The sequence below is a fragment of the Dermacentor andersoni genome, chromosome 10 (assembly GCF_023375885.2).
Source record: "Dermacentor andersoni chromosome 10, qqDerAnde1_hic_scaffold, whole genome shotgun sequence".
Lineage (NCBI taxonomy): Eukaryota > Metazoa > Arthropoda > Arachnida > Ixodida > Ixodidae > Dermacentor > Dermacentor andersoni.
Genome location: NC_092823.1, coordinates 55,854,307 through 55,882,019, shown reverse-complemented (window position 1 = coordinate 55,882,019; position 27,713 = coordinate 55,854,307). Strand labels below are relative to the sequence as shown.

Genomic DNA, 27,713 nt, shown 5'->3' with positions numbered 1-27,713 from the left:
TGGCAACAGAGAGGAAAGATAATCTAGCCTAAGTTGGTGAATGACATTTCTGAAGTACTACCAGAAACATTAATCCTAATATGAGGGATTAAGGATATGAGGATTTGGGAAGCCAGAAAAGATGCGAAAACGAAACAGGCCTTGAAATTCCTGCTCTGGCTCCTCAAGATGTCATGAGATTTGGACAGCGTCTGCTAGGAATTAGTTAACAGTCTATCGGTAAAGGATTATGCAGCATCCTAAAGGAATCGACCAAGTCAGTTTTTGAAGACTTTTCCTGGACAAAAGTGGCAAAGATACTTGGAGATCCACGACATCAAACCGACGTACGGATGGCATAGTTTGGGGGGTGACATTTGAAAAGGAAAATCCTGCTGCTAATTTTCTGAGCTAACAACCACCTTTCTTTTCTGCCACAGGAATGAAAATTGAGTCTTGAAAAAAATACTTCGCCTGACTAAACTAACTGTTGTTCTTTAGCATTCCTTTAGTATAGCTACAGTGGAACCTAGCTATAGTAAAGTCGCATCCAATGTGAAAGCATCTTCGTTATATCCGGTAATAATTAAAATGTACATTTGTTCTCCACTAAATATGGGAGAGAAAATTTTAGATTTGCTTTGTTGTATCCGAACATCAGGTTCAGCTGTACATTGACTATACGACTGTACGTTTCACTGCGACAATGCTGCTTGGCACATGTTACAGAATAAATTTAGTGATATCTACAAAGCCCTTTGTACTGACAGGAATGGCGACCAACGCTTGAGAGTACCTCCAGGGCTGCCACTCCAAAAAACTTGCAATTCCTTTTTGCGTATGAGTGGTACCAATTTCTTGCTTTGTATTTTAAACATTCCTTTCCTTCTCTCCCCCTTTCCTTCCTCCTGGAAGTTCCCTTTACAGAATAGCATTTGCCTTGTGCACAGTGAAGTTTGGCTGAGAGTCGGCCCATGGTCCATGCCTTCCGTTTGTTTCATCCCGGAGCTGTTACACTCTTGGAACAGTGCGAGAAGTCGGGATACGAAGACGAAAAATACCAGACAGTACTGACTATCAAACAAAGCTGCCATGGTATGCCTATGCTTTAAGCTTTTATCGCTACCAAAGTTCTGTATCATCCTATACAGTGGACGCTCGTTAAAGGGAACCTCAAGAAACCAGGTAAGTAATAATTACACTTATAAGAAGTTCAATTCACTGAGAGATTGACTTCAAAGGTACATCAGATGTTTTTTGAAAGAGCAACATACTTTCCTGTGAACAGCGTATTATAGGTGTAATAGATCTCTTTACGAAGTCGATTCTTACGAAGTTTCTACTTGCGCGCAGCCACTGACTACAGCTAACTGCACAAAACATCATTACAAAGAAAACGAGTCATCTAGTAAAAAAACAATTCCGCTTTAGCGAAGCAATTCTTGAAGTTGTCGATAACTTTGATCTTCGTCTCCAGTACGAGCGGATTGTGCGGGCATTTCTGTGCTGCCATCGTAAACACTAAGCAAACTCGTAGCTCACCGAAATTGCCAACACAAAGAAACCACAGCTAGCTACAACCAGGGTACAGCCACACTAACCACGGCACCAACGAAAGCCACCTTGGCAAAACAGAGAACTAGCCAGAAAAGCCAAAAAGGAAAGTTGCAAACAGTGATGCTTGTCCTGGCACTGCTGAGGTTAGCTGCCAAGTTTCATATTCAGTAATATTTTTAGTTCCGTCTACCTGGAGTTCGAAAAAATGTGGCTCCATTCAACAAAAATTTTTTTTGCATTGCCTTAATGTACAACTAACTAACCTAAGCCGTTTTTTCCGTTTAAGCGATTTCTTTTTACTACGATTCTAATGTATACAGTTTCCTCTCCGACACAAATACAGTTGATAGTCAGCTCTGTCTTGCATTTTCCTTCTTGACTTCCAGTCCTGTCACGCAGTTCTGAGAATGAACCGGCACCTACTCAACCAACTTTTGATACCTGAGCTGTTACTCTATTTTGTTATAAATACTACATGTTTTAGCTATTCTCTTATTATGTTGTTATCCTGTTGCAACAACCATTTGAAGCCTCCCATAGATACGTCTAACCAACCAAGCAAGGCAACCAACCATATGTCATTTGGCTTCATAACGTAGTTACGAAAAGTCGAGCCCCCTTGATTGTCTTCATTCTTCTCATCATTTTACACACTAAGCCCACAAGCAGAGCGAGAGAGAGAGAGGGAGAGACTTACCCAGGCATTTCCTGGTGTCCGCCTCGAGTCAAGAGGGGTGGGGGGAGGTCAACGTCTCAGTAGGGCTTGCTGGCGTCTTTCGACCGCTTGAGCTGCACTTTGAGTCGCTTGGTGCCGATCTGGAAGCCGTTCATCGCCTGAATGGCCGCCTGCGCGCTTAGCGAGTTGTCGTAGCTCACAAAACCTGCGAGACAGAGCAGGGCGATGAGAACATTAACGTAGGCTGGCTATTCTGCAAGGCCAAAAAAGCAAACTAGAAAGCTCACTTTGAGGTATGACATGCAGGGTTTGCTCAGAACATTTGACTCATAGTTCGAGGGCAATTCAAAGATTTCAAGGGTGCCCAAAGCCAAAACTCAAGGAGGAGGAAACAAACCTTATTGGTACACATGCGCTGAAAAATAATGATATCTCCTTCTTAGCTGAAATTTCTTGCAGTTAAGCAGCTTCTGAGTTGGACAGATGCTTCAAGCTCTTCAGGTCTTTTTTCTAAGTCGACTTTCCCATCGCAATGATGTCAATCGCTTTTTGGCATGATGGTTAGTATAGTGACGTCCAACTTCAGCCAGGAATACTTGTTGCCTTAATAAAGCCAAATGGCTGGAAGTTGCTATCCCCCAGACATTTCTAAAGCCTAGGGCTCATAAATGGAGCCCTGTTGGCTGTGGTGTAAATTAGCTAGCAAAAAACAAAACGTGTTTGGTCACAGTGTGGTCGCTTTATCTCTCCTTGTCTAGATCCATGATGGAAATGGCGATTTAAACTTGCCTGTCCTTGGTGGTCGTGGATATGCCACGTTTCAACCGTTTAGCGACCCTCTCAAAAGAAAATATCTAGGATTGTTTTCCAATGGACAGTGTCTGTGGCACAGCCTCTATGCAGAGTTTGTTACTTTGAATAATCAAAGGCTGCCTCCCAACCACAGTTGTCAAGGAATTCAAGAAGCACATTTATTTTCAAGGAGTCATAAGGGTCCTTGAATCTTTTTTACCAAATTCAAGGGTTTTGCAAGGATTTCAAGGAGGTGTACAAACCCTGATGACAAACAGCTGACACTTCTCATGTGAGGCAAAGTTGAAAAACTGCGCAGTTGGTTCAAAAGCAACATATGTGGCTGAGCAAAATGCGAAATGATTATCACTGTGCGCAGCTGATTTGAGTCCACTGTGCGATGGAGGTCTCTCCCAGTGATCACCAATTACCCGTTTTGCATCAGCCGAACAAATCCCCACATGGAAACTCCGTAATCCCCTCGTACCCCCTAATTTCCCGCCATCCTCAACTGTGTTTTGCTTCCCTTGGTGCCCATTCAATTACTCTAGCAGACAATCACTCATTTGCTCAATTAATTGCATGATGTGCCAATTTTCCTTCATTTCTCCTAATCTCAACAATAAATTATCTGCCTGCCTTTGCTATCTTATCTATACTGCTGTCTTTCCATCCTGTAAAGTCATGCTTTTAATTTTCTGTTCTGTTGCTCATAGCACACTTCCCCAGCTTCCTCTCAAGTTACTCCGTTATCGTCCAAGTTGTGGACCTCACAGGTCATCATGCGAAATGCAAATCATGAAGAGAAGATTTGCAGACAAATAAAAAATGAGACGGGGCACATTTGGCAGGCACTCTCAGGCCACGAACCGATATCCTTGAACAGTATTCAGTGCACCAAGAATAAGCCCACACAGTATTTCCCGGCACACTGTTGGTGCTGCCCCTGTGAGCTTATGCATCCAGGTAGCCCGATACTCTACTTAAGTCGTTTGCACTGAAATTAATGGAAACATTTCACATCAAAAAGAATGACAAGGCTCGCATAATGAGACATCCGTCATGCTGTGAAGTGCTGAGCAAATATTTTTGTGGGAGAAGTGCTGTTATTAGTCTACAGTACTGCCAGACTGGGAGATGACTGTAAGCACCTCTTCCCACTTATGCGCAGCAGGTGCTTCTGCCCCCATTCCCAACGTCTATACACTACGCATGTTGCCAGCTCTGAATAAACGTTAGTTGCGAGTAGCACCCAACATGCGTCTGTCTCTCTCTTGTCCTCGTCCAAAGTGTGCACTTGTTCAAACCTGCAGGTATGAACCAACGAACCCAGCAACAAGCTTTATTGAAGTTCTTCAGGAGGGGGAGGGGGGAGGGGGTTAGATTACTTCCACCAAAGCGAAAAGAAAGCAAGCACTGGTCCTGTTGTTTCTTTTGTCCATTGTCATTTGCTCGCGCTGCCAATTTGTTACAGTGAGTTATTGACTATGCCAAACTTGCACTTTGCTCAAGCAGAAGCCATCAAATCTGTAGCTGTGTTCGTTTCCGAGATCTCAAGCCTAAGCAAGGGCGCCAACACAAATACAAATGCCTTTATTTTCAACATCAGGGATGTTAGGGGTGCACCCAAATAGCCCAAGACTGGCTTTTTAGGCAGGGAACTCACCAAAGCACTTGCTGAGGTTGGTCTGCTTGTCGATGAACACCTTGGCGGAGATGACATTGCCGAAGGGCATGAAGGTCTGCGCCAAGTCACTGTCGGTGAACTCTTGCGGCAGGTGGTAGATGAAGAGGTTGGCCCCCTCGGGACCTGCGTACGAGGCAGCCGCGAAGAAGCACTCTGCCACTCCGTCAACACAGCCGCTCTCACCCGGACCCCCAAGCATACGCACACACACACACTTCCTGCATCATCTCGACACAAGAACAATTGCACAAACTGCACTTTGCGCGAACAGGAGCACAAGTATCGTAAAGCGGCATTCACACGGGGGGAATCCTCGACGCGGAGGGGAGCACAGTGTCGTGTGCCATCATGGTGCTTCGCACTTTTCTGCTGCACAGATTGCACAGTGCACAGAATCTCCAGTGATTGAAGGGTTTCAATGGTGGCACATGGCTTTAGTGGCCTACACGCAACGCCAAGCATCTGCGGAGTCATAGGTGGGACGAAAAACAGAAGTTGCCTCATCGCTCAGCTTCGACATTTTCGTGCAACTACAGAACAATCACTGCAAAGCGAAGAAGACCTCCAAGCAACCACAAAGGCAGCAGCGGTTTTGATTCCACCTCTATACTGCCGGTGAATGTGGGGTTATAGGTTGCTAGACTAGTCGGCAAGATCCCCACTGTCTCCCCAACCAAGAGGCGATGCTTTGCACTGACGCGGCGAAATGTGTCCCATTCCCCAGCGTGAACTTCAGCGTCTTGGCACCGAAAAGGTGCGATGTTGTCGTCACATGATGCACTCTCCCTGCTGCAGAGAGAGATTTCACCACCGCGTGAATGCCGCTTAAAATTCAAGAAGCAGCAGCCTGCTAGCTGTGGGCAAATCTAGCCTTGCCAGACTTGCCAACAACCACTGCAGAATCCATGCTTCCAATAGTCAGTTTGTTAAAGGAGTACCAGTACACATTCTCAGAGTTGCAGACATCTACCACACACTCCTCACACGTAAAACGATAACACGTGACAAGTATAGAGGTTGGGAAACAACAGATGTTAACACCAGAGTTAGTCTTGAAAGACCAGACTTGGCGGGATCAACATTATTGTGACATCATGACAAAGAGCAAAAATTTGATGAAATTGTGCAACAATAAGGCTATGTTTGATGGCGTTGTCTGGAAAGACAAACAAGAATACCACAAAAGTTTATTTTGGCTGTGCTCATGAAAAGCCACAGCAATTGCACGAAAGTGGCGAGCACTGTGTAGTGACGTCACGACACATCGGCTTCCTGGTTACCAAAAATTAAAATGTTTTGGAGAAGCAACTGTCACGGTAAATTATATACTATGCTCTGGCGCTTCCTATTATTTTCTCTAGAGGGTTTGGACTTTCTTCTGGCACACACACACACACATACACAAAAAAAATGACAAGTGAAAGAAATGCATGCTAAGAAATGCATCCGTGTTCCTTAATAGCGCCACAAACACTGAATCAATCTAGATTGTTGAACTACTTTTGCAGAAATTTGAGACATTTGTTTTATGACAGCACATGCTACTATCTCATCATTTAGCGGGTTCTCTTCTGTTATTTTTGACAGTGAATGATTTACGTAAGCCCAATTTCTCAAATGGCTGTGTGTTTTTCAAGTGAACGGCCCATTAATTAGTCAATTCTGTTTTCGTATCGAAGTATTTTTGAGAATTTAGGGGTGGAGCACATAGCTGTTGCACCTAAGTGCTCGACAAAGAGGACGGAAAGATGGCTGCTGTGGTAGCCTAATTGATGAAGCGTTAGACACATGATGCGGATGATGTGGGTTCCACTACCACCTGAAGTAAGTTGTAGCCTTAAGATGACAGATGGCACCACTGTTCTTTTCACAGCACCGTCACGAATGACAAGTTAGGATTTACTCTAGATAGCATAACCAGCTTCTGCCCTCAGAAAAAATTGGCATTAAAATGATATACAACGCAAAATGCAACCTCCATGGGAAATTTGACCATAGATGCCAGTGATACACCCCTGAAGAGATGAGTTATACTTGCTTCTCCATTCGCAACTGTTCTCGGTGCTACGCCGTCCATATATTTTTCAGTCTACAGAAATTATCATTCCACCTAGCCTGATGGACACTCAGTCAGTTACCCTAATCTATTTCTTTTATTTTTTGCAAGCAGGTACTTGCTTCGTCATAATTGCTGCAGTTTGAGATAATGGAACCAGATTTGCTCTCTAATGAACAAAGACCTGGTAACACGTAACGTCACTTAACGCTGGCAGTATGGTTGGTACGATACAGCTATCCTGAATTGCGAAGCTCTGCCTTGAATCCCACGAGTGCCATGACCACGCATTTACTTACTTTTGCATACTTAAAGTTAGTCACATGACTCATCAGAGCTATCCCTAGCCCTTGTATCCCCACAAACAACACGAAAGTCTCGCATGCACTCACTGCAGTAACATTACTCACACATTCCAACGCATCCTAACGACACAGTTAACAAACATAAAGAGATAGTTTAAAAAACAAGGCAGGTCCTATTACCTTCAACCTGCTTTCCAACAGGGTTCTGTGATTGCTGCAGACCAATCTGCGCAAAAGCTCCAGGCACAGCTAGAACAGAAAGGAGAGAGGAATAAAAGAAGGGACTCGCACTACACTCCTTTTCAGGAGTACCTCCAGTATGCTGTAGCCGAAATGCACCTTAAAAAAAAAAAAAATCGACACCCTTTGGCACGTATCTTTGTCCATCAACGATAATTGTCATCTGTCCATCCTGTGTTCCCATTCTTGAAAACGCTGCGCTCACTGCTTCCCTGTCATGCATGCTATGTCATGCCGACAACGTACACAAGGCTTGTGACCTCGAAGTACCGTGCGAACGCGAGGTACGCAAAGACATGCAAGGGCAGATGACAATTATTGTTGTGGGACAAAGATACGCCACCCCAAAAGAGTGTAAAATGTTTTCAGACTGTAGAAAGGAACCCTCTAAGTGGTCCAAGATAACATACCAAGCACTGTTATTAATGGTATGCTGAAACTACATGTCGGAGCAAAGGTACTGCCAGGAGCAAAAGCCTGCACACCCGGCCATACGTATGGTGACATAAGTGACAGCATAAGTGACAGACAAGCCAATCTGCTGCATCGCCCAATTCGGCATATTTGACGCCAGGACCTGCCTTACGTGTGTGCGAATCTGCACCCAAACGATGCGTGCACAAGCTTTGCATCTCCACGCACGTGACGGCTGAGTTTGCCGACAGAGTGCCCACAAAACTGATGAGATGTGCTGTGATACACGCAACGAAATGTATAAGAGAATTTAGTCAAGTGTTGAAGTAAAAATGTCAAGTGTTTGAGTGCAGACTAGTGAGGCAAGGAGTAGAAAATTTCATTAAGCATCTGTCTGCAATAATTTGCATGTCTTCAAAACTCTGTTAAATTATTGTTTTTCCTCTACAATATTGCCCAAAGAGCGCTGTAGGTTGTTTTAAATAAATGATAAATAAAGCCTCAGAAGCAACGCAATATTTTTAACTGCATGCCAATGCTGTCAGAATACGTACAATGGTACTTTCCTGCCTTTTTATGCAGTACTATCTGAGTGTCCATGAAGCACTGTATTACACAGCATTGAAATATAAATTTATTAAAATTGAAATGTTCGTGTGTTGGCTGCAGTTCTTCCTCAGTCACACAGCTGCGGGCAAACAGAGACAGCATTCCAGTCTGTATTATAAAGCGCAAACATGCAGGCATGTAAACACACACTGAAGTTATTAAGCAAGAAGCCAGCGTGCTTGTCCCCTTGCTTGTGCTGTAGCAGTAATGCGTGCTATTGTCATGTATTTTGTTTGTATTTAGATGGGCCTATAATGTAGCACAGTTAAAAATGCTTTCGTAACGAATTCGAAAACTGGAAAAATGCAACACTCGATGAAGAATTTGAAAAATAAAAACAGAAGAAAAGGTATCAAGTCACAATTCCGCAATTCAATTTTATCAACTTCAGATTTTTGACAGATGAATATCGCAGAACTGCAACGTCGTTCTTTGCTGCAGAGTTGCAAGCGAAATAAGAAATGTCCTCCTACACGTAGAAAAATTTAACTGCGACTTCGTAATTTAGTGATGTCCTAAGGAACCGGGCTTGAGTCTAATGCCTGTAGTGGTAAAAAACCAAGGCGCGGACTTTATATTGTTCACATAGGCAAGCTAAAAAGAGTTGTACAGAGGTAAAAGTCAGCATATAGAGGATGTTAATGAGATGAGAACAAGAACTGCAAAACTGATGAGCGTGGAGTAGTTAGCAAAGTCATAATTAATGGCTAAAGAATGGATTCAGACTAAACAAAAGTGACCTTGATGACAAAGTGATAACCACTTGCTAAAGATATCGACATCCTTGGCCAAGCGCGGTCGTTCGAGAGCAACTTGCAGTCTAACATTATTTCCTCCATTCCTCTAGCAAACACAGCTCTCCACTGTCATGTGAGTCAACAAGATGTCATTGCCATGATGTCATCATATCTCAGTCTTCATCATTATTTCTGTGCCATCATCACACCATAGTCATCACTGTGGTCATTGTCACACAGCCATGCTGTCGTGCCATCATTATCATACTGCTGTTGTCATTATCCTGTTAACTGTTACACACTGTAAATACCTTAGGAATCCCAAAAGCCTCCACATTTGTATGCAGTAAGCATCAAAATTTGGTTCAATGAATGCCAAATAAAATGATTTCCTGTTTCCTGTGTATTCAGAGAGGTGCTCCCGAGGCAAGGTTTCCTTCTTAGCATGCGCTAGCTGTCGCCCCAGCATTTACGAACCAACAGCAGGGATGCCGGTAATCGCTAGTGAAGCCATGCTGCAGACACACACGAAGCACTCACATGGATACTGCTGCATACCAGAATAGGCCTGTGCCAGGGCATCCAGGCTCGGACCGTTGGCAGTCAGACCACCCGCACTGCACATGGGAGGAGAGAACATCATGGCTGCATCAGTGATGACCACAGGAGCAGATGGCCGCGCGCGCGCGCGCACACACACACACACACACACACACACACACACACACACACGCACGCACGCACGCACGCACGCACGCACGCACGCACGCGCACACACACAATAATACAAAAGCATTGTGCACAAGCCATCGACAATGATTCTTAAAGTAAGCAAACAGCCAAATCCAGGGAAAGCCACAAAAGCAATATGCTAAAAAAGCAATATGCAAAAAAAAAAGCACACACACAGAGTAGCAAGTATCTGGAATGCCGTGCAGGCATTATATATCGCATTCCACTAAGTTGGTGAAAAGGCTACATAGGCCAGACAGGCAGATACTGTAAAAAGCTTTTAAAAAAAAAAACGAAACCCAATGCTTTTTCATTGCCAAAACAGTAGCTGCACTCCCTGTTTTGGAGATACAATTGTTATAGGCAGACATGGGTGCAAGTTAACTCGCCTGATTATATGAGCAGACTGGATCGCCAAGGCTGGCGACGTATGACAAGGGCAAGTGCTGTGCTTGCCCTCTTTGATTGTAATCACGCCCTGCACCCTGCTTTTCGTGCGATAACCCCCAGTATCACGGCAGATTACTGACTAGCCCGATCCGTCCCACTGCTGAAGCGAAGACTCACCCATTGACGTTAGTGAGCGCGCCCATTGTCGTGAGCGAGTTGGTGCTCATACCCAGGGCCATACTGGACACGGGACTCAAAGAGCTGACGCCACTCAGGGATGAATTGCCACTTGACGTGCTCCCAGACACATTCCCTACGCGGGGTGGATGAGGAGGAGAAGGAGGACGAGAAATGAGAATGAATTTTAGTACCATGACACCTCAGAACATAAGCACGATTCAGCACGGTAATTCAGGCAGGATGGTGTTTAATTTTGGCAAGACATACGCACGTGTGTGTATATATATATAGATATGCAGATGCACATATCTGTGCTTTTTTAATGAGAGACAAGAAGCAAATGACACACACAGGTGTCGTATTAGGGGAGTGGTATTATCTCCAACCAGAACTTTTGTTCATTGTTTTGAAGTTTATTGCTTCAAAGTGCTTACATGTGTTGATAGATATGAAATACAAAAGGAGGTCCCAGATTCAAAGACTGTATATTGGAGCCAGCTCGGAGCCAGCTAGGCTCACTTCTTCGAGGGTGACAATGGACAGAACCTGAGCTTTCACTGAATAGGTCATAGAAGGATACCACTACAGTTACTGTATATGCTCCTGCAGGGAGCAGAGTTGCGCACAGGTCTACCACCTTGCACGTCGAATGAACAAAGATTGCCAGGGAAAGCCACATGTCATGTTTGCACGAGCCAATCTCACTGCTACATCAACGATCTTGGCCAGCCTGCACGGCCCCCGTGGTCTACCTGCTTTATCTTGGACCGCTCGACGACCACTTAATTGCATCACACATGAGCTATGGCACTTGTCTGATTTGTTCTGCACAAAAAGAAATATCCGGATGCATGTGGTCTAGCACTGCATCTTTTGTTGTGCGCAGTCTGGTGGAGCCATTTGCAGAAACAGTTTAGAACAGTTAAAAAGAAAGTGTGTATCATGTGAGCCTTGCACTAAAACAATAACATGGCAGACTAATTTCGGAAGCAGTCGTCTGGACGCTGGTCGTTAAAGAAAGCACCAAACTGTGGTGAAGAGGTGGCGCCGCCATCGCCAACACCGTTTATCTGCAGCTTAGCGAAGGCTTCCTTGCGCTGCGTGGTTGCTTTCAGAACCACTTGACAGAGCTCGGTGAATGGCGGTACGAGCGAAAAACAGACGTGCAACTCTGGTTCCCCAAGGGAGCCATATAGAGTAACCCTATGTGACACCACTCAGCGCCCCCTTTTGTGTCACTTACTTTAAGGAAACCGCAACTTCCGTCTGTGTTCAACACTAAAGAAGGGCCCAAGCTGGCTCCGAAATGTTGGGCACAATAACGAAAAGCAAGTATTGGTCAAAGACATGTTTATACTCTCCTTTCTAATGTATTAAAGGTACAATAAAGAGAATACAGCGAGCTATATAAGCAAATTACTTTTCTAGAATAAATAAAAAGTTGCTCTTACTGTGAGAGCAGGTTTGGTAAGCTAGAAAAGATGCAAAAATGAAAAGATGGATAGCCTTGAAGTTCCTGTGGCAGCCAGCAAGACATGACTTTTGTTGGTGTCTGTTTGGATCTAGTTAATTTTTTATCGGTAAAGATGGAACTTGGCAGGTTTCAAGAACATTTACCGCATCACAGCGGTCTAAATAAGAGAGAATGCTATTATGAAATCCATGCAGTGCTACAGCTTCATCGTAATATTCAAGAAATTAATTTTCCTTTCTAGTAGAGCTCTTACTGCAAAATTAACAAAATAAGACTTTTAAAAGAATAACTTGCGCCTCAACAGATTCAGTGTATCTCTTTAACCCAATCAAACAGAGGTATTGTCAAATGAATATTCAGCTACCCAAGTGCGGTGTTTGTTGTCTGCTTTCTGTCCGAGGAAAAAGTGGAATTTTATTTCATAGCCACATCTCTCCTACAATACAGGTGCTGTACTTTCGGTTGATCACACTAGTGCCACCCTGGCTTTATCTGTGCTGCGGCACAACAGTAACCATAGTGAATGGCATGACACTTTGCCTCATAGTTGTACGCAGGCTATGAGAGACATCGTAACGAAGATTGTCTGAATTAACTTTGAGCCCCGGGATACATCCATTACGTGCGTCAGCACAGAAGTGCTCTTGGATTTCAAACTATCACAACTTGACCCGCGTAGCTGGGAGTTGAGGCCTCAGCCTCGTACTTGGCGGTGCAATGCCGCATCTGGCGGGCCCATGTGGTGGGTGTTTCAGCATGGCTATATTACACAGCGATGGGCATTAGCTGACTTGACAATAACGCTGACAATAAGATGTGAAAATTGGGCTAACGAGTGAATGCGCCGGCTGACAAGCCTCCTACGTGACAGCCCCTTCCAGTCGTTTAACCCTAACTGCACTCGCTGAAAGTGACATTTCCAAAGTGATTGATGAAGATGTGACATGTGAAAGGTGTAGAACTGACAGGCAATGTAGTAGTACGGCATCTCAAGTGGTATGAGAAATGCTACGCTTGTAGTATGAGGTAGGACGGATACTTAGACTGGTCACACATAGCTGCGAAATTCCCTAGGCTTTGACACCTCGAGTTCTGGATTATTTGCTCACAAGTTGGAAGCAATGGCAGGTATTTTTTGCCAAACTTCATTTTCATCATGCAAGAAACCACACTCAAAAGGCTGGTCTAGACGAACCATACTTGAACAGAACTGATATCAGCAGCAGAAGTCAACAGTTGTCAAAACTGACTTGTTAACTCCCAGACAAAAGTTGCTATTTAACTCAAATCAGGCCCCTTGGTTCTGGCGGACAGAATAAAACCAAGAGATGTTCATGGTATCTGAAGATGGCTGGTAACCTCACAAAGGTTCCCTTAAGGACTTAAATGTTAATGAAAGAAGTAACACAAGAGGCAGGAAATGTGCACAAATTAAACAAGCACTACAGCGCCCTTGGCGTGTTCCTTCTTTTCTGTACACCAGCATCCTTTTCCAGAGCCTGCACTTTTTTCAGCATGCACTCGCTGATCTTGCACCACCATGTTCGTTAGATGTACAAATGCAGTACCTAACATTCAAGCAAATCCTCTAAACGGAAACATTAATGGCGCACTAAAGAGAACGACAAAACAAAGAAAAGAAAGATAATTTATCTGTATAGGTAAAGTACTCTTATAAAACACCAATCGGGTCACTCTTAAGCGTGAAGGAAGGTTTGATAATCCAGAAGAAGAGGCCGAAACGAAAGATGGGTGGAGATTCCACATTAAAGTTTCCGCCCAACTCGTTGCGACCTCATGAATTTTGATGGCGTCTGCTTGGCTCTAGTTGTTACTTGATTGGCAAACATGGACTACATTGCATTTTACAGAAGCCAAAGACTGAGCATGACAAGTTTTGATAACACTTACTGCGCCACAACAGCTCCTGCACTGAATGCTCCTATGCTGCTGTCTGTTGCCTAGCAACTTAAGAATCCTACCAGCCGGCTTAATGTTAAAAGACCTGCCGCCTTTATTTTTTCATGCCACTTTGTTGAAAAATAATAAATAAATTAATAAATAAATAAATAAATAAATATAACATGCAATATATAAATAAAAGCTACTACTACTACTACTACTACTACTACTACTACTACTACTACTACTACTATAAATCATGGGTTCCTCCCTTAAGGCACATGTATACTTCAAAAGCAACTGCTCAAAGTCAGTGAGAGCAAGCTCATGGCCAACAGACAGCTTGGACAACAACAACAATGACACATGACATCATGAGGCTGAGGAGGTGAGGGGTACACTTAACAGAAACACAGACAAACACACAAACAAGACAAATAATGAAATGAGAACACAACACACTCGTTCTTTTTTTTTCTTTCACTCGCAAATTAAAGAAGTGATTCTGCGGACGCTCCTCACCTGCCGAACTGCGTCTGCTGAGGACTGCTTTTTTGAGCAGCATTTCAATTTTTCGTTTTTGTTTTGTACACGGAGTTCAGGTTATTTTTTATTTTTTTCATTTTGCGTGTGTTTGCATTCGTTTGGCATCAACCGTGGTCCAAAGGAGGAAACAGAGACAAGAGCAGGTAGCCAGAATGGGGGGAAAACAGGAGGGAGAGAAAAAAAAAGAACAAAAAAGGGAGCAATGTGTTAACAGATCCAAAAGAACACAAAGAGAATCAGTAAAACAAAACAAAAGGAAAGGCGGCCCCGATGCCGCCGATCACGTACCAAAGCCAAACAGTAAAATAAAGCATGGTTTGAAGTAGACAGCAGTGAGGCTAGGGTGTACCTATGTTTTGTTATGCCTGTTAAAGTTCATACGTATATACATGCTGCCTACTCAGGCAGGGGAAGAGGACCCGTGAAAATGACAGACAAACAACATTAATAATAATAATAATAATAATAATAATAATAATAATAATAATAATAATAATAATAATAATAATTTAACTAAAGATCAAACGGATTGTACTTGAAACGTTCAGCCTACATTATGCAAATTGAGGAGCCTAAAGCCTCGATGCACATCATCAAAACAGAGCATGCCTATTAAACAAACTGTGGTTAGTGTAGGAATATATATATATATATATATATATATATGGAACAATTAACTAAAGTTAGCATTATTATTCATTACTGCACTGAAGAAAACAATGCATTCAAAACGATGTCAAAAATGCCTTTTTTTTGAAGAAAAACTTAGTGAATATACCAGAGCTTGCCGACACATACATTTGCCTAAGCATATTCAGTGTGTTTATCACGTACGCAAGCCTTGTGGGCAAAAGTGAAATTACAGGAAATTTCAGATGTAATTTCTGAAAAGTGGTACATTTAAACTTGTGGAATTCATTGCACTTGTACCAATATTTACAGCAAACATTAAATACTACGTTTTTCATTGTCTACCTTCACAGATCGCATAATTTTGTACGCCCTTTGAGAGAGATAGAGGGAGAGAAAGTGCCAAATAATATTACTAAGCATATCATTGTGAAATAAGTAAAATAAAGAAAGCAATTCATTGCTTTAAAACGCAAGTGAGCAAGACTTAGGAAGGGCTTGCTTGAGAGCAAGTTTGCACAAATTATGTGGTTCACATTTGCAGGTTTAAGTGAGGCTACGTGTATCGGCTTAGCTTATGCGTAACATTTTATGTGTAACAGTTTATGCATAACGTAGCACTTTGAAGTGAGCACTTATCACGGCAACTTTTCATGCCTTTAGTACACAATGCATGAAGAAATACCAGAAAATATGTGATAGCACATTAGTGTCATAACAGATCAAGCTAATGTAGCTTGTGCCAATGTGTAACGTCATAATGTAGTTTGCACATGAACTTCTGAGTTTAGTTAATAGCTCGTCAATTAATAAGGATTATACCCTGTTTTCGAAAATGAACATTTTTCCTAACAGCCTTGTTGTACGTCTTATGCAGAAAAAAAGGGTAAGAAAGAAAAACAAAGACGGTTTGTGTCGTTCTGTGGTTTTGCTACGAAATTCTAAATGAATTCCGCCTTCATTTTCTCCCTTAGAAAGTTACCTTTTTCCCATCAAATACAGAGGGTTCAAAATGACATAATCTGCCGATGAGTCCGATTTCATGTTTCTTTTTGCTGCCCTTTAAGAGGAACAGGAAACATTGAAAGTAGATACCTTTTGATACAACCTTTCTTTTTGTAACTTCTTTTATTTACCTGCCCAAGGTCTGTCTCTGTATACGTCCTACTTTCAGTGAAAAGTAAGCTGTATCGAATGATGTCATCTGCCTAATGTCAGATTTATTTGCAATCTTTCTTTCTTTCTTTTTTGCCATGAAACTTCTCAATATAACCCAGAGCACACTCTTCGCTTTCCCTCACTATCATAATTGATCTTTCCTACTGAACCACTTACAGTTCAATAACACTCATCTTACTCGTTTGTACCCACTTAATCTCCTTACTTCCCTGGTGGGGGAGAGCGCATGTGTACGAGGGGTGTCCATGAAGTTTGCATTACCGTAAATTTGGAACTGGTGTACCCAATGGGTGTTGGTGGCGGGAACCAGTGTCAGTGTATGGTGACTGTCACCGTACGCCACCACTAGCTCGGCATGAATCTCCTTGGCACCGTGTCCCTTCAAATGCAGAAATTGTATCGCCGCTTTCGCTCTCACCAACTTTCCTAGTGGACACTGCAGTGCTCTATGGAACAAAGTCGTTACAGTAAACCCTCGTTATAACCAAACCATTTTACTCGAAGTATCGCTTTATTAGAAAGTTTCTTTCCGTCCCGACCCCAAACGCACGTAATTTAAACCCAATGACTTTGAGAATACCGATAAGCCGCTCCACTTAGAGCAAACTAGCAAGGAGCGGGTGTGCACCCATGGCAGCGTTCGACTCCTTTTGCACCAAGCGAGCGGCCCTTTCCGTCGCCAGCTATTGCCACCCCGGTGCCTGTGCACCCATTTCCTCGGTGCTGTGCCCGTGCGTTACCGGCCACAAGTGGGGCCGCCATGGTCACGGCGCTTTCGAAGTAATGTGCAACAGAACGGGCAAATGTCACTCCGTGCAGCCCCTTTTGCATGCCCGGCATGCCCAAGGCTGCCGGAACCAAGACGCACTACTCCTTACGCGCTTGTGATGGCCGACTTCGCGACTGGGCTCGATCGAGATCAAAACTCCGCCGTGTGAACTCCGTATTAGATTTCCGCGAAGTTGCTGCGCTGTTTCAGCTCTAGCTTTTTGGCTTTTACGGAGCAGTCACTTTTATTGAATTACCCCTTATCTTGAACCTCTTTGCCGCCCCGTTCACTTGGTTATAGTGAGGGTTTACTGTATGTTCCGCTGGAAGGAGAGAGGCATGCACACATTTTGATGACTATCGCGCGCACCTGTTCCAAGTTTGTGGCACTGAAAATACTTGAGGGATGCCCCTCCTGTAAATATTGCCAATGAATGCAGCTACTGCTCCGGTGAAGAGTCCCCTTGTCGAAATGTTGGCTCCAGGCCGCAATCTTTCCTCATATCACCCCTTGTTTATCATTTAAACACCAATCACTGTGTATTCTTGCGGAAATTACTTAGCACATATAAATTTTTTTAACATTCGTTAATCACATTAGTGTTGGCCGCTGGGCCATTACTTCTTACAAGGTTAGTATTACATATACCTCATGTTCTTCTTGATGCTCTGAATGTGGAACGTTTTTCACATACATGTTGTCATGGTAATGCATCTTTTTTTAGTAAGTGAAGAATGAAGTAAAGGGAAAGAACTTAAAATGCCCTACAGTGAGAAACCATCCCAATACGGATTTGTGAGAAAAGAAAAAGGTTACTTACAACATGAATGCCATGTGTGAAAGGGTAATATAAAATACCTAAACGTTTCTGTTACTTTTCCAGGCTTGTGCAATTCTCTTTCCTTATGCAGTGATACTAATATGGCCAGGGAACAGAATTCTTAATACAATTGGTAGTAAAAGCGAAGCTGCCAAAATGCCATACATACCAAAACTTCAATTTTAGCATAAGTTTTGCATGTAAGCTGGAATAATATGAAGAAAGTAGAACCAAGGGGGAAAAGAAAGAAGGCTAATTATTAAAGAAAACATGCGCACAGACTGCCAATTAGCCACGGAAAAATGAAGGGCACCACACAACACATTTAGGAAAGTATGGGCTCACTTGTCCAGTTCTGTTTCATTTCAACCGAACCTTAATCTTGAGTGACAAGAGTCCAATCCTCATTAAAATGAGTTTATTAACCTGATGCCTTCACTAGATTTTAGCATCTACTATTCACTCAACCCTTTCGCACATATGACGAGCCATACCCGACAAACTATTTTGCAATGAGTCAATCGCATCAAAATATTTTCTTTTCTTTATGATGCAATCCTACCTTTGCTGCTAAGCCTGTTGCATTAGACTCGATAGGATATGAGCTAGATTGTAGCTTGAAGGAGGCTTGTAGACCAGATTTCAACCAAACTCATTGTGTTTCATTCCTGCTGGCATTTAAACGAATGAGTGTCTTCCATGACAAATTATTTGGAATCTTTTCCAAACGTTTCCTGATTTCCTGTCAGCATCGAAAGGGCAGCACCTCTGCAGAAGTTATTTCCTAGCCCTTCCCCGATTCTCATGAATCGACCTACCACCACTTCGGCCATCTGCTGCATCGTACTGAACGTGGCAGCTTTTTGTCAGATCACCAGAGCTAAACCGCGTTAGACTCACTCATATACAAGCGGAGGTAGCGGAAGTGGGAGGGGGGCAGGGGAGGGGAGTGATGTAGATCAGAAATTACGTGACCGCATGTAACTGGCGAACACTGATGCCCGCTTTCCTGGTGCAGGCGTCTGTCACGAGTGAAGCGATTTATGTTGTTGGCAGTGGAAGACTCCTCACTCTCATCCATAGCAAATGACTTTTCATCGCATCTTTACTTTCTCCTTGGACAAGCCCCAGCAACATTACCAACTTACTGGCAAGAGAGAAAGACACACGGCTACAGCCCAGAGCAAAAGTGTGCCGACACATGGGTGATATTGACGAGGGGAAGTGCAATGGAATCGGCCACTTGAATATAGGAGTGCGATACAGGGACGGGGGTGGGGGGGGTGGTGGTGGATGGGGGGGGGTACGAGGGGGGGGGGGAGCAGCTTGCAAAAGGGACACACAGGAACAGCAAGTGCCTTAGCAAGCATTCGGCGCACTATAATAGGAATGCATAAAAAAATTTTGAGCAATCACACATCTACGACAACTGAAGTGACAGACACTCATATGAGTAAAGATCAGTTTAACACAGTATGTGGCTGGGCTGGTTAACTCAAGCCAGGAGGTGTAACAAGTGCAAACCTTAGATGGGACAAAGAAAAGCAGACTAGGTAAGAGTTAATGGAAGCTTTTCATATATGAAAGAATGAGAATGCTTGCTTCAGCGCTGCGTCTGTAATGCTGCACTGCAATGAAAAAATTTTGTAGGCAAAGTGCCATGATTTGGTCGCTCCTCCACATTTAATAACATTTGCTTTAAATGGAGAAAAACAGAAGAGAGAAAAGAAATAAGTGTGCCTGTCCTGTGTCTACCTTCTTTTGTCCATTATAAGGTGTACGCTTGTTAAACCTGCAAGGATGACTGTGCACAAACAGCGCTGTTTTGTGCCACCTGAGTGCTTTTTCCACGCGTGTCCCCTACATTGGACTGAGTGTCTAGCTATGGGTGATGATTTCTAGCTTCACAAAGCTCCTACTATGACGGGGAGAAAAGAACAAAATAAGTGGCGTGGAGCTCACCCGCCGCCGAGAGCCCCGGAATACCGGCTGAGTTGTTCCCGCTGCCGGCTGCTGCTAGCGCCGCCAGGTTCTGGACTACCATGGGGTTGATGCCTGCGGAGGAGGGGGGGGGGGGGGGACGACGAAAAGAGGGAAAAAAAAAGGAAACAACTGCATTCATCGGCACAAAATGAAAGATTTCGAAGCCCACTTGTGGAGGAAAGGAGAGAACCCTCTCTGCTTTAACTGATCCCTTAGCTTGTCAATTATAGCGTTTCTCCGACTACAGTTCCGAGGGCAATATATATGCTTCAATGGTGAATTGCTGTGCTGCATGAACAATTTACAGGTGCGAGTTATACGAGGTGCTTTTATTTTTCAAGTTGACCAGTTGCGCTGTTGAGTGGATGTTAGCCTAGGCAGTGGCTGCCAAATCTCAATCTTCAAGAACAACCTTTGAATCTGTTGTTCGTAGAAAGATGAAGCACATGGCCGATAATAGGCACCTAACTTCCATGCATCCATGTAACTAGGGGCCACTGCAACACACTGCTTGCTGTTTCGATAGTCTTGCGCTTCATGCATGAAAACCGGGCATTTGCAAATCACAGAGCAGATAGAGATAATCCAATAGGAGCTTCTTAACTTCAGCCAAAACTTGGCTTTACATCCTATAAAAGTGAGCGCAGACTGTAGTCTGGAAATTGCGGTAAACACTGATGCAATACAGTGATGTTCCCAGTTGCTTCATGTAATGATTTTGCTTCACACTGCAGCTGCTACCTGGTTATCTCTCGCGCATGCTATTACTCCTGTATGCCTCCTCCAGTACGTTCACTTAGCACAATACACCAAACAAGAAATGCTTGGGGTGCGCAAATAATCAAAAATTTCGAATAACGAATTGAGTAGTGTTCTGTTTGATTCGGTCTTTGAATTGAATAGTGACTATTTGTAAATGCAAATATATTTCGAATACTTCTGGAATATTATGAAATGTCAACTGCACCCACCTAAACATCACATTGGAGCTAAAGTATGGTAAATTTTTACCCCTATTGGCACCATATAGAGACACAAAACGTTAGGACTTGCGTAGTGGAGCAGGCTATGTCACTTAGGCAGCCATACCTTACAAGCTATACAGTGATCATTCAGGCTTTCTGAAGAATTCTGTGCGTGCGAAGAAACTACTTGTTTGCTCCTATCACGCTCTATTTGCTCATTTAATAAACAACGCTTCATAACATACTGTGTAATGACAGGAACTTGCTAACGTTAAGAGTAGTAGGATGTGAACATCATTTCATATTAATTGTGATAACAGCTGTTCATTATTTGAGAACTATTTGAAAAGTATTCAAAATTCGGTTCGATTCGCTTCCGGCGGTTGTTCCACTGCATGAAGTAATCTTAGAAACTGTGCATCAAAGCGAACAGACGGACAAGAAAAGAGATTAGCATGCCGTCGACTTCCAGCTGGCATATTCCTTTCATGATGACAGCTCACGGGTGACACTTCTTTCATAATGACAGCGCCCAAGGGACACGTGTTCAAGGAAAATGCACGGCCGCGAGCAAAAGTTTGGTGCCATTAATGGCGCCATGAAGAAAAATGTTTCTTTTCAGCCTGAGCACGCCTGGTTGTTGTCAATACATATGTTTGTTCAACCAAAGCAATGCACTGAAGAAATTCCACGTGGTGCAGCGTGCTAGAAGAAATTTTATTTATTGCTGATGTCATGGTCTCCAAACATTTGCTCAGGATTGTACATGAATCACATTCATTGCTAAAGTTTCGAAAGAAATATTAAAAAAAAAAGACATTCAGAAGCCAGCAGCACATTCTCTGTCAACATGAAAGGGAACATTTTATCTTTGTTCGAACACCAATACTTGCACATGTGGAAGTCAGAACATTCACTCATTGCCATTTGTTATGTTGTTATCCTGTTGAAGAATCCCGCTCGTAGAACTTTTCCTCCTTACAAGCACACACAAGGAAAATTACTGGCTTTGAACGCAAGTACGGTGTTCCCTTCTACATCGACGGAGAGCGCACTTCTGTTGTTCTGTTGTCAAAGCTTAACCGTCACACTGCTAGTTGTAAATCCCGAAAAACTACCCTAAACGTTTCATGTTTTTCGCACCACAAAACATGAAAACTGACAAAGTACACAAAAGACAGGACAAGCACTTGTCTTCTTGCGAGTTGTGTTTCGTAGCATGGAAACCATAACACCAACGCAATACACCAACTATCCCAGCAAGAAGCCCTCTTCTACCCGAAACCAGCCCTCTACAACCCAATTCTAACAACTTTGCTCCCATAGTCAAAGGAAAAATGGACGTCAACCACTAATCGATTATATTATATAAATTAAAACAACACTATGTTTCCAACAGGTCCATTCTTCCTTTGCCCGAGATTAATTCTGACCAGACCAGTTATCGTCCAACCCTTGACCGCTAGCTACTAAACCTCAGCCACTTTCCCACATCGTAAGGAGCGAGTGGTGACCGTGGAAGATGCCCCAAGCGAGAGGGTGTGTTCCTGTGGAGAGGAGGCTGGGAGAGGGGAAGCGGTGGGGAGGGTAGGAGTTTCGCACTCTCACCTGGGTTAGTGACCTGGGCAGACATGTGTCGTTCGGCTGTCAGTACCAGGCAAGAGGGAGGGAAGGGCTGATCGGGGAGCGCGGTCGAGAGCACTATGTGGGTCGCAGCAGCAGCAGCAGCATCGCGTGTGAGCGCGCACAACACCGCATCCCACAGAGGAAGCAGCCCCCACAGCCAGGGAGGAGGAGCGAGCAGCGCCACACACGCCAAGTGGGAACGGGGGGAAGGGGGAGAGGTGACGGAACAAACCAGGGACCAAAAAAAAGGGAAGAAAAACGGAGGAGCGGGACAATGTGGTTGGGAGTGGGGATGGGGAAAGGGCAAAAAAAATTTTTTTTGTAGGAGATACGGGAGGTGGTACACATGCCCTTTCTGCTGCTTGAGAGGTTTCGTGTTACACTTTTTTTTTTTCTCTTTCTTAAATGAGACAGGCACATTCTTGAGCAGTTGGTTGGCAAGCCAAACGCAAAATACAAATAATATTACGATGGGCATCTTCTCTAGCCAATCTGTATGGCCTCTTCTTAATTTCAACAAAGGGCCTAAATTACTTGTCGCTGAGCCTCTCCGTGTTTTCTGAAACAAAATGTCTTCCTTACTGCTTAAAACAATGACCGACGCAAGATTTCTTCTTTCTTGCTATAAGAGTGAAATGCTGACCGATGTATTCTGCCGTTTGACCTGCCTCATTGAAGTGGCGTGCCTATGTTTCATTCGCTTAGGCCCTTAGCATCAAAGTGTCAAAGCAAGTTGACCATCGTCATCACTACCAGCCTGCAGGTCTGACTGGCAAGGACAAAAGCTTCTCCCAGCAATCACTAGTTACAGCTGTCCTGCATCAGCTAATTCCACCGTACAGCTAGAAATGTTTTATGTCATTACTTCACGTTATCCTCTGCTGCTCCTAGCTGCATTTCCCTTACCTTATCACTCGTTCAGTAACTTCGATGCTTGATAGACCACTATGCAAATAACTGGTGGTCAACACAGTAACTGTGTGCCACTTTTTAAGTGCAACTGCCTATTGTGCAATAATCAAATGAAGCTTTGCCTGCAACTAACTGCAAAACATTAACAGAAGCAGCGAGGGGCAATGAAACATGCTCTGTCAGGGGTTTAGTAGCTAAGCTTATGCATGTTTGTCAGGACATGTGCTTTTTAACGGGCCATACATCAGGCTATAGGCATATCTTTTGTCTAACCCTCTAAAGACTGAGAAAAATTAATGAAGACAAATATGTGCAATGAATAATGCTTGTCGCGACACTATAAACAGTGCCAGCTAGCATTTTGATTGATTTTCCGAAGCTACACAAAAGTGCTAGAAATGTAGACCGGTTGCCCCGTCCTCTGCAATTATTTAAACAGAGAGTTGCCCCTTCTGATAAAAGCAAATGAAACACACAGCACACCACAGATGAGAAAAAAAAAAGAGCCACAACAAGCGCACATGCAGCAGGAAGGCATCACCCAAACCAAAACAAAAACACCCCATGCAGCAACATGTTAGCATGCACACCCTTAAATCTAGGTTAAGTTGCACACACAAGTGAATGTGGAATAAAAGCACAAGACCACTTGCAAGGAAACAAAGCTGCAGTAAACACACACACACCAGGACACGCCGTTTCGGCGAAAGCATCAGCGAGCGCCCGAACTATTAGAAAAGCAGCTGTCTGTACAGATGGCAGGTTAATTCAAGTGCATAAAGGAAGACTGTGACATCCAAGTGTTACTCTCTGGACCTTTCAAGTTTACCGATTCGCTTGCGTCACGCAAACAGCAATCTGTCCCCGCTGTTAAGATCGGCCAGCGGGGCTAGTGACCGTCTAGCCTCTCCTGCCCCGCTGTGACAAATCGCTTCGTGAAGCCAACAATGCACGCCCCTAGGACAGACTTGCGGCGCCACCAAGGCGGGACACGTTTGGCGGACCGAGTGTTATTTGTTGGTCCACTGTCGCCTTCACGGACCAATGGGAGCAAGAAAACTCCCGGAAAAGGGGTGTTCTAAGGCGTTTCCTCACGGGCCCCGTTAACCGCCACGGTCGTCTGGCAAGTGCTCCAGCTAACTGCAGAGTCATCTCGGGTACCAAGACGCACCAGCTTGAGTCAAGCATGACAACCCCGTTATTACCAAGCTCTGACCATGTTTTCTCGAACCCCTTTGCTGGTAGACCGCAACTATGGCATTCCTTGTAAGCATGGTACTTAATGTGGCTATCCGTAGAACATATAGCTGCTTCAACGTGATGAAGCTTTATTTACATCACTGGCAAATCTTTAGCACAAAAGAATGTCACAGTCCTCTTTTCCTTCCCAGATCACGTTTTGAGGTTTATGATGTAAGAGATGAACTGCAGCATCAAGAACAGCTCTAGTACGATAAGATGAAGTTTATGGAACAGATAACGAGAATAATGAGATTTACTCACCTGGACTATTGGCTAGGTTTGCAAGTGCAGCGAGGCTTTGTAAATTCGCACAGCTGAGGTCTGAAAATCGAAACAGATAATTGAGCACACGCAATGACACTCGCTTATGCCTGAAGAGGCTTCACTTACATTCATGTTCCTAACGCCAATGCCCACCCAGACAAATCAGTCTAACTGACCTGTCCGGTGTTCCGTTCCTCTGTCCCCATGTTTTTTTTTCGCTTCAAATTAGGTATACAGTCTCACAAGCTCACCCAAATTTCAGCTCTTAATGACCTCGCTCTTACTGACTCACAGAATACAAGCTAACGTAATCACTTTTCAACGGGTATGTATATGGGCTATATGGCTATATGGGCTATAACGGGTATGGGCTATGTATATTTCCTCAAGGCAAGATATGCCGCACAGCTATCTCAGAATCTCACCATTTCGGAATATGTTAAATTTCTGAGCCCAGTGTGGCTGCCGTTAGAAAAACTGTATGGATACACGCCATAGTACCAAGATGCAGAAATGTTTTTTTCTCAGATCCTGCGGTTCGTAAACTTTTGATGCCGGCTGCACAAATGGGGACAACGGACGGTGCTGCTCACCGGTGGAGTTGTTACCAGAGCTGGGTAAAGCCAGAGCGCTGGTGACTCCCTGCCCCGTGAGACCCTGGAGACCAAGCGAGTTCAGCCCTGCAAAGCCCAAGGTGACATCACACACACGCTAAATAAAAAAATTTAAAAAATATGACAATGCTTTTGCGACTGCTAAATTCAAGCTTTGAAGGCAGGCCTCTACAATACCTTCAAGAGACTGTTCTACGAGGGCACATTGTGATGTTACCTGGGAACTTGAAAGTGCAGTGCGAATAGAGAGATGCCAACTTTAAACCCTTGAATACTGTAGTTGCATGGGCCCAATGATAAAGATTACGTATTCAAATGATATAAGTTGCAAAGCAATGAAAAGGAGATTCTAAGACTGGTGTAGGCATGGTGATCTTACACATATATCTAGGCGATTTATTAACTAAGATTTTGATATGTCTTCATCAAACAACTATCAATCAAATTAAGTGTACAGGAGCTTCGACAGTGAATTTTGAGTGCGGGGACAAGAGCCGGGCCTCACTTCAACAACACAACAAACTTATTCTTCTTTTTATTGCAATGTTAACTTTTTAAGAGAAGGCTGAGCCCTCGGGGCTGGTGGTGAGGTAGTGCCCCTTGCAATATAGAACCTGTGAGGTGAAATAGTTCTGCGGAAACCCGCAAGGTGATGAGAAGTGGAAGTCTTCTTTCGTGGAACCCGTATGGGTTTCCTTTGTAGCAATTGCTAAGATTGGGTGGACGTCGCATTTTCCCTTAATTAAGAACCTGCGAGAGCGCTCAATCCCACTTTTCAAACTTAGAAAAGTGCGAAAATGTGCCAGCTGCCACCAACACTTCTTTGTGCTAATGTCATCAAGCATGTCCTTCCTCTTAGGTACAATGCTGTTACTACAGCACAATCATTCTATCGGCCACAGAGGTTTACTAAACAGGCTGCACGTATCAGTTGCAATTGTCGGGTCACAAAATCGCGCAACCATGTGTTCCTCCCACGCTGCATATTCCTTAAATGTCCACATGCTCCAACATGAATGACACGTGCCCATAGCGAGGAGTTAATGAATGAGCCAGGCATAGGGAGGTCACCATGACAAATTGCACAACATTGCGATTGTGCTCATCATACCGACATGAATGTACACTTCTTGCAAAGGCTGACTGTGCCATGTTAAGATAGAAACAAAAACAGAAGAAAATGTAGTCCTACAAGTGTGTGTTAACATGGACCAATTTAACACTACATGGGGCCATTGTAGTCCAGTGTATGGTTCTATTAGTCCAATACATAGATCACGTTGGCACATTATGGCCTACATTCGCCCAACATTATCACAATGAAAATTACTCTGCCAAAGAAAAAAAAAGCTAATGAATGCACTATTCTTTTTAAATTTTAGGTTGACGATTTCAATGGCACCACAGAAGGCTATCACGCAAACGTCGGCTGCCAAAAATGCTGTTGCTTCCCAAGCCCTTTCCATCCTTGTTGGTTCATTCATACTGTGTCCCTCCCTGCCCACCTGTGCTGGAGTTGTTGGCCGATGCCTGGGCTGCCGCTAGGGCTGCCAGTTGCTGCTGCACATTCAGGGATCCAAGACCTGAGCAGAAAGGCCCCCGAAAGCACAAGTCTTAGCCCCAACTTGGTGGCACAACACTTGGGTGCAGTACAGCCAAGTACACCCGAACAGCATGCCAGGTGTTTCTTCTTATGTGCAACAACTAACAAAGAAACTGTCATAGCTAGGGCCCTGCCGTTCTTGCAGATATTACATTAGTAGCAAAGAAGTTTTCAACAATAATTTCACTAATAAACTCAATTATGCTCATTTACTTCTGAATTTCTAACCTTATGGAACACACTGCAAATGTGTAAATGAAGCCAAGGAGCAGTGAAGTCATGCCTGCTTAGCAGTGATTCCAAGAATAGCAAAATTTTTTAGATATCCGTCCCCAAAATCTGCTAAACTACGCCTCAGTGTTCCAGTTAAGATTGTCCCGAACTGTTATAGGCATGCTTTTGGGAAACTTAACTGGAACGCCGATGTACCTTGTAGAACACCTTGAGGTCGCATGATCTAGGCCCCCAGTGACGACGTGACTTAGATGAACGCACAACCTTACACAGTTTTATCAGACAATTTTATGTGCAATGCAAACGAACAACCCTCCCAAAGGCCTCCAATTATCTGTCTTGCACCAGCATATTCTATAGATACTGTCGTTAGGACAGACACCATGGTTATCTGTATAGCGGAGAGACAGACTGAATACTTACAATTGCACCTTAGAAACTTTCTTAACTAACACACAACTTATCAGAGAGCTTTGGATGGAACTACACGTTAGTGGCTTGTGTATGCTGAAAAGGGGCCTTACAGTCCTCTGAAGGAATAGTCAAGTTAGGATTTCACAGTAGTTACCAGGACCAAGAAAGACGAGTTGAAAGTA

General features: G+C 43.8%; 1 protein-coding gene across 12 annotated transcripts in view; it reads right to left on the bottom strand.

The window, feature by feature from the left end:
* LOC126543780 (CUGBP Elav-like family member 1-A) overlaps positions 1 to 27,713 on the bottom strand; it is a 575,682-nt gene that overhangs the window by 14,405 nt on the left and 533,564 nt on the right. For 6 of the 12 annotated variants that reach the window (XM_055062366.2, XM_055062365.2, XM_055062364.2 and 3 more), the window contains 10 exons: positions 26,786 to 26,863; positions 25,260 to 25,346; positions 24,664 to 24,723; positions 19,637 to 19,729; positions 14,253 to 14,276; positions 10,352 to 10,487; positions 9,593 to 9,669; positions 7,233 to 7,301; positions 4,671 to 4,844; positions 2,234 to 2,417 (listed from right to left, as the gene is read on the bottom strand). In XM_055062366.2, the coding sequence (XP_054918341.1) occupies positions 2,290 to 2,417; positions 4,671 to 4,844; positions 7,233 to 7,301; positions 9,593 to 9,669; positions 10,352 to 10,487; positions 14,253 to 14,276; positions 19,637 to 19,729; positions 24,664 to 24,723; positions 25,260 to 25,346; positions 26,786 to 26,863 (926 nt within the window). In that variant the 3' untranslated portion in view covers positions 2,234 to 2,289. The remainder of the gene's footprint in view (positions 1 to 2,233; positions 2,418 to 4,670; positions 4,845 to 7,232; positions 7,302 to 9,592; positions 9,670 to 10,351; positions 10,488 to 14,252; positions 14,277 to 19,636; positions 19,730 to 24,663; positions 24,724 to 25,259; positions 25,347 to 26,785; positions 26,864 to 27,713) is intronic. The other 6 variants (XM_072284870.1, XM_055062363.2, XM_055062360.2 and 3 more) reach the window with 5 other exon arrangements.